Source organism: Oryx dammah, unplaced genomic scaffold (genome assembly GCF_014754425.2).
Source record: "Oryx dammah isolate SB20612 unplaced genomic scaffold, SCBI_Odam_1.1 HiC_scaffold_7, whole genome shotgun sequence".
Lineage (NCBI taxonomy): Eukaryota > Metazoa > Chordata > Mammalia > Artiodactyla > Bovidae > Oryx > Oryx dammah.
In genome coordinates, this window is record NW_024070191.1 from 33,405,117 (window position 1) to 33,414,177 (window position 9,061).

Consider the following 9,061-nt stretch of genomic DNA (forward strand, 5'->3'; position numbering starts at 1 on the left):
TTCTCTTTCATCATCTGTAAGCTGTAAAGTAAATTTTTTTAATCTTTTAAGAGCACACATTTAGGAACAGAGAGCTCTGGGTTAACTATGTAGCCTGGCTGTCTTTCAGCAAGGAACATCACTGAAGTATTGTTTCTTACACTCTACATCCAAACTGTCAACTCACTCTATTGGTTCACATTCAAAGTGTATTCCTAAGACCATCTTTACTATCCCTGGTATGAGGTAACATCCTTTCTCTCCTGGATCAGTCCTAAGGTGGGTTTTTTTTTTTTTTTTTTTTTTTTTTTGTTAGATCATCCATGTGCTTGAAAAGCTCCTACCCGGGTTCATGCATTGATAGCCCTGCCAGCTCGATGCCTGGGTGAGAGAGAGTAGTTTATGGCTGCACTGGAGCTGTGAATCTACCTGTGGGAAGCTCTCTCTTTACCTGTGGGAAAGCGTGAATACCTGGCTTCTCTTTCTGCTGAGATAAGGGCAGTTGGATTTATGATGGACTGTTTACAATTTAAAATAAGGTACTTTGTGTCGGAGGTGTCTTTCTGGCCCCCAGTGTATGCCTGTATTCCTCTCTTGTTGTGCTGGATCCAAATAAAAGCCTTCTGTGAGTTAACTCAGGAGACTCCTTTCAAACATCTAAATTGTGTAATTATTTGTACCTCCCTTCAATTCATCGCTGACCCATCACTTGCTCAACAGGGCCTACTCAGTCGGACATATTTAAAATTGCTCCCCAGTTCCTCCTTCTCTCATCTTTTCCATATAATGAATTACCTTTCATCACACTTTACAATCAACTTATAAAATATGTTTATGGAATGAATGTGTCACATTCTGGAGGCAAGTCCTTAATATGACCATAAAGTACTGCTGGCAGGAGAAGGCTATGAGAAACAGGAAAAAAAAAATGCAAAAGAAAGCATGAGATTGAAGCTATGACTTAGTCGGAGAAAAAAAAATCCAAGAGCTGGAGAGCTCAATGTATTGCTCTAGGAGAAAATGAGTAAAGTTGTGTGGAGGTGAGGAGTGGGTGAAGGCACTCAGCGTGATGACAAAACTACGATTGTAGGAGATGAGAAGAAGACAGCCACGGGCCCGAGTCTTCACCTAAGATGTGGGCTTTTAATAACTTGCTGAGAGAAGAGGTAGAGGCTACTCTAGGCAGAAATAAGACTACTTTACATTGAGGCTACGAGTTATGAATATTTTCTTTGGTGGCAGAAAAGGAAATAGAGATCCAATGACTTGATTCTCCATCATGGTCACATATGGCAGGTAAGTAAAGAGATGAACTTGTGATCTCATTCTTAGATGAGTTTCTGATTCTTTTCCTTTACTCCCAGTGATGTCTAGTATGTGAAATATCATATATCATGATTTCTATACACATTTGGTTTAGGAATATGAACAGTATATACAGAAGCCTTCTTTATCTCATCTTATTGCACAGAATTATTCTTCTGCCTTGGAGGGTGAGTGCCTTTTAGCATTTGCCTGGCATCTACTAGGTCTTCAATAAATGTACATACCATTCCCATCCCCAGTCTTATATCAGAAAATATGTGGCAAAACTGTGGAGTTCTTAAGAGTTTCAGGACTTTTCTGGTGGCTCAGATGGTAAAGAATCCACCTGTAATGCAGGAGACCTAGGCTCGATCCCTGGGTAGAGATCACCCTGGAGAGGGGAACGGCTAGCCCTCCAGTATTCTTGCCTGGAGATTTCCAAGGACAGAAGAGCCTGGCAGGCTACAGGCCATGGGGTCGCAAAGAGTCGGACACAACTGAGTGACAAACACTTTCACTTTTAAGAGTTTCAACCCTGGAGTATGATCTTTATCTCAAACTCAAAAACTTCCTACCATTCTATACACGTGGGGAATTACTTACATGCTTTATATCAGTTTTGTTATTTCTAAAACAAGGAGACCAATAACCAGGGAATCAATGAGGAAGAAGTACAAGCATTGAGAGACAATGTGTATAAAACTCTCATTTAGACAATCTGTTAACGCAGATTGATGTCTTAAATACACCGAACAAATACATGATTGCTCATAAATATTTTAAGAATGCATTTAAAATCCCTTTGAAGTCATTTCTTTTTACAAAAATTGTGGCTAATGAATCTGGATAATGCGAGTTAACATGAAACGTTTCTTTAGAAGTATAAAGTAATAACAACACCAAACGCTTTGTTTTAGTCTTTTAGTATATGATAGTAATGACTAGATATCAAAATGATGAAATAATTGGAAACAATAAATGGAAATAATATATTTCCTATATTGAAGTACTGTTAAAATATTTTTAATATATTTAATGAATTATATCACTTTGTCAATATTGATCATTTTACTTCAACTTTACCTGTAAGACTGACTGCTGTTACTATTGCTGATTTCGGATGGAGATCTGTATGAAAGAAATATAATTGTTTTAAGGTTAGGAAACACTGTAATCTTAAATGAACTCAAGAAAACAAAAATAGCTAGACTTTTACTAATTATTCAGTTAATATGTACCAATATCCACTTTTCTTCCTATAACCCATTGAGGGATTATATATCTTACTGGGGTATATTTACCAATGGTAGCCTAACTTTTAAATATGTTAAACTTAATTTTGTGAATGATTTAAAGAATTATCTAAGATCTTATTTGTTTTTTACATGCAGCTTCCCAGTTTTCCTAGCACCATTTGTTGAATAGACTGTCTTTTCTCCATTGTATATTCTTGCTTCTTTTGTTGTAGATTACTTGACCATAGGTGCATGGGTTTATTTCAAGGCTTTGTATCCTGTTCCACTGATCTGTATTTCTATTTTTGTGCCAGTACCATACTGTTTTGTTGACCATAGCTTTGTAGTATAATCTGAAGTCAGGAAGGCTGATTTCTCCAGCTCTATTTTTCCCTCTCAAGATTGTTTTGGCTATTTGGGGTCTTTTGTTTCTCCATACAAATTTTAAGGTTTTCTTGTTTTAGTTCTGTGAAAAATGCCACAGAAAATTTGATAGAGATTGCACAGAATCTATAGACTGCCTTAGGTAGTATATTAATTTTGACAATATTGACTTTCCCAATTCATAAGCATGGTATGTCTTTACATCTGTTTCTGTTTTCTTCAATTTGTTTCATCAGCATCTCATAGTTTAAGTATAGGTCATTTGTCTCCTTAAATAGGTTTATTCTTAGGTATTTTATTTTTGTGATGTGATAGTAAATGAAATTGCTTCTTGAATTTTTCTTTCTGATCTTTTGTTGTTAGTGTATATAAATGCAATAAAATTCTGTATATTAATTTTATAACTTGCAACTTTAACAAATTCATTGATGAGCTCCAGTAGTTTTCTGGTGGCATCTTTAAGATCTATGTAGAGTATCAGGTCATCTGCAAACAGTGACAATTTAATTTCTTGCTTTCTAACTAGGATTCCCTTTATTTCTTTTTCTTTTCTGATTGCCGTAGCTAGAACTTCCAAAACTGTTAAATAAAAGTGGTGACAGTGGACATCCTTGTCTTCTTCCTGATCTTAGAGGAAAGGCTTTCAGCTTTTAACCACTGAGTATGATGTTAGCTGTAGGTTTGTCATATATGGCCTTTATTATTTTGAGATATGTTCCTTCTATCCCCACTTTCTGGAGAGTGTTTATCATAAATGGTGTTGAGTTTGTCAAAAGCTTTTGTGGCATATATGGAGATGAGCATATGGCTTTTATTCTTTGCTTTGTCAATATGGTACATCACACTGATTGATTTGCAGATATTTTTCCTTATAGCGGGCTTCCCTGGTGGCTCAGAGGTTAAAGCATCTGCCTACAATGCGGGAGACTTTCCTTATAGCACTATTTACAACAGCAAAGATAGGGATACAACCTAAATATCCATCAACAAAAAAATGGATAAAGAAAATGTGGAACATATATACAATGGAATATTTTACTCAGCCATCAAAGAGAAAGAAATAAAGCACTTTGCTGCATTTTGGATGGACCTAGAGATTGTCATCTTATGTGAAGTAAGTCAGACAGAGAAGGAAAAATATTGTATGACATCTTTTAAGTTCAGTATCTAAATGAACTTATTTACAAACAGAAACAGACTTACAGACTTAGAGAGTGAACTTATGGCTTCCAGGGGTGAAGGATGAGGGGGAAGCCTAGATAGGGAGTTTGGGATGAATATGTACATACTGAATATGGATGTGTACACACATATTTAATATAGATAACCAACTAGGTCCTACTGTATAGCACATTGAGCTCTGCTCAAGGTTATGTGGCAGCCTGGATGGGAGGGGAGTTTGGGGGAGAATAGACACATACATATGTATGGCCGAGTCCCTTTGCTGTCTAGCTGAAACTATTTACAACATTGTTAATCTGCTATACTCCAACATAAAATAAAAAATTAAAAACTAATATGTTAAGTATTTAAAAATTTCAAAGTTAAATCCATCTATTACTTTTCTCTATGTTATCTACATGGAAGACAGGATGAAATATTAAAAAATCTATGATAATGCTTCTCCAAAGTTAAAGACAATTTACACATGAATTCTTAAATTATCATGACTTCAATTCTATTATTTCTATCAAGTAACTATGTGAATAGTCATCTCACTTCTGTTAATGAGCTCCTTAATGAGGCCTCTCTTTCAGTTATGTCTGTTTACACTTTGTGGTATTCGCACAGCCTCCATTTCCCCTTTGGCTCCTATACACACTCAGTTCTTGTTGAAGAGTAATATTATGGTGTAGTTTCCTTGTAATGGCTATAGTTCTTTGGCTACAGATGGTAAAAATCAGGTTTGAGCATCCAATTTGGGATTATAAATCCTGACAGGACACTTGTTTAAACTAGATACACTTGCACAGCTATTTCTGTCTGTTGATGTCTCTTAACTAACAGATACTGGTTTTGAGAGATTATTAGGATTTTTACTTGAAAATGAAACTAGAATGGTTGAGAGAGGTACTCTGGGCCATGTGTAAGCAGAGCAGTTCTTTTGGAGAGAATGAACATAGACAAAAAGAGATGATGTCAATCATAAAAGCCTTTGGGTGATGGAGAGAATGACCAAGTTCACAGCCATCCAGTTCCTTACCACCCTTTTGTGTTTCAGCCCTACATCATTTCTTGCTCTTGTAGTCCTGAAACAATTGACTGATGCTCTTAAAACTTAAGCAGATTTTATTATTTATGGTCAGTGACATCTAAGTATACCATTTCTTCCAGAAGTCAGGTTCAGCTTTGCAAGTATTCAGATTTTTCGAACGTGTCTTAAATAAGAGCCCAGGAAGACTTATGCCAAATATCATTCAATTAAATCAATTTATAACAATTGAATGATTATATAAATGTCCATATGAATCATGCAGAATACTGCCTTGAATTTACTGGTTGCTGCTAACTTGTTCATAACTAAGATTAACTTACTTGGTAAGCAGAGGTGCTGATAGAAATTTGATATCATTTTATCTCTGATAAACATATAAGAAACAAAAATGATTTACTTTGCAATGAAAGAACAAGACCCAATCTTTACACTTACTTCTGCATTCTCGTCTTCCTAAATATTCATGTGTGAATCTTTGCAACCCATGAACTGCAGCACTCCAGGCCTCCCTGTCCATCATCACTTCCCAGGGTTTACCCAAACTCATGTCCATTGAGTTGGTGATGCCATCCAACCATCCCAGCCTCTGTCGTCCCCTTCTCCTCCCGCCCCCAGTTTTTCCCAGCATCAGGGTCTTTTCAAATGAGTCAGCTCTTCACATTAGGTGGCCAAAGTATTGGAGATTCAGCTTCAACATAAGTCCTTCCAATGAACACCCAGGACTGATCTCTGTTAGGATGGACTGGTTGGATTTCCTTGCAGTCCAAGGTACTCTCAAGAGTCTTCTCCAACACCACAGTTCAAAAGGATCAATTCTTCTGCACTCAGCTTTCTTTATAGTCCAACTCTCACATCCATACATGACTACTGGAAAAACCATAGCCTTGACTAGATGGACCTTTGCTGACAAAATTATGTCTCTGCCCTTTAATATGCTGTCTAGCTTGGTCATAAGGTTTCTTCCAAGAAGTAAGTGTCTTTTAATTTCATGGCTGCAATCACCATCTGCAGTGATTTTGGAGCCTCCCCTGAATAGTCAGCCACTGTTTCCACTGTTTCCCCATCTATTTGCCATGAAGTGATGGGACTCGATGCCATGATCTTAGTTTTCTGAATGTTGAGCTTTAAGCCAACTTCTTCACTCTCCTCTTTCACTTTCATCAAGAGACTCTTTAGCTCTTGTTCACTTTCTGCCCTAAAGGTGGTGTCATCTGCATATCTCAGGTTATTGATATTTCTCCTGGCAATCTTGATTCCAGCTTGTGCTTCATCCAGCCGAGGCTTTCTCATGATGTACTCAGCATATAAGTTAAAAAATCAGCACGACAATATATAACCTTGACGTATTCCTATTCCTATTTGGAACCAGTCTGTTGTTCCATGTCCAGTTCTAACTGTTGCTTACTGACCTGCATACAGGTTTTCAAGAGGCAAGTCAGGTGGTCTGGTATTCTCATCTCTTTAAGAATTTTCCAGTTTATTGTGATCTATACAGTCAAAGGTTTTGGCATAGTCAATAAAGCAGAAACAGATATTTTTCTGGAACTCTTTCACCTTCCAGCATATTCTAGCTTCTTGTCACCACCAAATGTCAAGACAAGGCAAATGGGGTTGCTTAGGAAGTAGACAGCACCGTCTAAAGTTATTATAGCCAACATGACTTTCTACTAGAAAGATACTGAGGATTTACTGAGTAGTTGAATTATTGTAGTAATTGAATTACTGAGTAGTTGAACAACTGAATTAGTTGTTCCTGGGCCTTTATGGGCATGAAGGATACCCATGTGCCTAAAGTTTGAAAAAAAATCTGGTATATTTGTAAACATTTGGTAGAATTATAAGGATATCAGTGACTTATAAGCCACCATTTGGTGGTTCAAATGGTGAAGAATCTGCCTGCAGTGGAGGAATGAAAGTGAAAGTCGCTCAGTCATTTTCGATGCTTTGAGAGAATTCATGGAATTTTCCAGGGAGAGTACTGGCGTGGTTAGCCTTTCCCCAGCTGAGTCATAAGGGAAGCCCTTGGTGCTGGAGATGCCTGTTCAATTCCCTGAGTTGGGAAGATACCCGGGAGGAGGGCATGGCAAATCACTCCAGTATTCCTGCCAGGGGAATTCCCATGGAAAGAGGAGCCTGGTGGGCTACAGTCCATGGGTTCCAAAGAGTCTAACACAACTGAGAGACCAAGAACACACACACACGCACACACACACAAACACAACCATTACACCAGTCTATATGAGTCCCTATTTATAATATTTTGAATAACATTTGAATTTTCTCATAAAGCCTTTCAAATATTAAATATAAAAAACAATGTGTTTACTTACTCCTCACTTATTGTTCTCTCTTTGTTCCAGAATATCTTTATTTTTTTCCATTTAAGAGCAATGATAGCAGTTAAAATGAAGAAAGGCAGGAAAACGTAGAAACTCATCATAAGGTTATTTTTTTGAGAGGCACGACGTCGTTTTATCAAGTCTGAAGTTTTAGCTGAAGACATAACAATATCTTTTAACTTTTAAAAAATGATACATATCATTTTAGTAATTTGAATTATAACAATTTGGAATTCAAATAATATAATCATAGAATAAATAAATTTAAACTTAAAAGTGCTTTCCAAACTTCTGTGACTATACCCCAAAGTGCATTATATATTTCTTTAAATATATATAATTTAATCTTTATATGTATATTTAATATTTGTGTGCTACATTCTAACAAATTTCATTCTATCATACTATCATATTCCTGTCATATTGCACTGCTACTTAGAATATATTAGGTTGATATTATCATCTAACAGATTCCTCTATTTAAAAAATAGAGCAAAAAAAAAAAAAAAAAAAAACAACCCTCCCCTGGAGAAAGGAATGGCTACCCACTCCAGTATTCTTGCCTGGGAAATCCCCTGGACACAGGAGCCTGGCAGGCTCCATGGCATTGCAAAAAGTCAGACACGACTTAGCAACTAACACTAACACTCTCACTCTCAGCGTGGATTTTCTAGTTCCAAGTCACCCTTTGGGGAACTGCCTCATTTTGCACTGCTTTGTATAAAAATAAAGACTAGTATTTAAGACCCCCCAAAAAAAGAACTGTTTTAAAAATTATTTAGTGAAAATTACAGATATAACTGAGGCTAATTAAAAAGAAACAGTAATAGTAGATGAGGTTAAATTTACATAACAAATGTAAAAAGTAATATTGTTTTAATTTTGATTGCATTAATTTAAAAAGTTGATATTCCTCTTGGTGTTATAAAGATATTGCATAAAACTAGAAAAGTAAATCTATGGCCAATTGGTCCAAATAAGCAAAAGGAATAAATCAGAAAATTAAAATTAAAAAAATATAAATCAAGCAACCAGAATTAACACCAAACCAATTATGATGATATTGTGTGTATTTGTGGATATACTCAATTGTCTAAATCTTTGCGAACCCATGGACTGTAGCCTGCCAGGTTCTTTTGTCCATTTAATTTTTCAGGCAAGAATACTGGAGTGGGTTGCCATTCCCTTCTCAGTGGATCTTCCCCTCTCATGGATCAAACCCACATCTCTTGCATCTCCTGCATTGGCAGGTGGATTCTTTACCACTGCACCATCTCATGATATTAAGTGTAAACAAATTTAATGCCCTCTCAAAACAACAAGAGAATCTGTGCCACTGAAACACAGGTACAGTCCAATTATATGTTGTTTCAAAGTAATTGACCAAGCTGCTGTATATCACAAAGAGCTCAGCTCAGGCCTCTGTGATGACCTAGAGGGGTGGAGATCAGAGGGAAGCTCAAGAGGGAAGAGATATATGTATACTGACTCATATTGTTGTACAGCAGAAACTAACACAACATTGGAAAGCAATTATACTCCAATTAAAAAATAAATTTAAAAAACATCTGGTTTTCAATAACTTTTGTATATGAATCCAAATT

General features: G+C 36.4%; 1 protein-coding gene across 1 annotated transcript in view; it reads right to left on the minus strand.

The window, feature by feature from the left end:
* Positions 1-811: 811 nt before the first annotated feature.
* Positions 812-9,061, minus strand: part of LOC120865696 (A disintegrin and metallopeptidase domain 3-like) — a 102,557-nt gene continuing 94,307 nt past the window's right edge. Inside the window, exons 10-12 of the mRNA XM_040243014.1 lie at positions 7,449-7,611; positions 2,368-2,412; positions 812-884 (exon numbers count right to left, since the gene is read on the minus strand). Of these exons, the coding sequence (XP_040098948.1) occupies positions 812-884; positions 2,368-2,412; positions 7,449-7,611 (281 nt within the window). The remainder of the gene's footprint in view (positions 885-2,367; positions 2,413-7,448; positions 7,612-9,061) is intronic.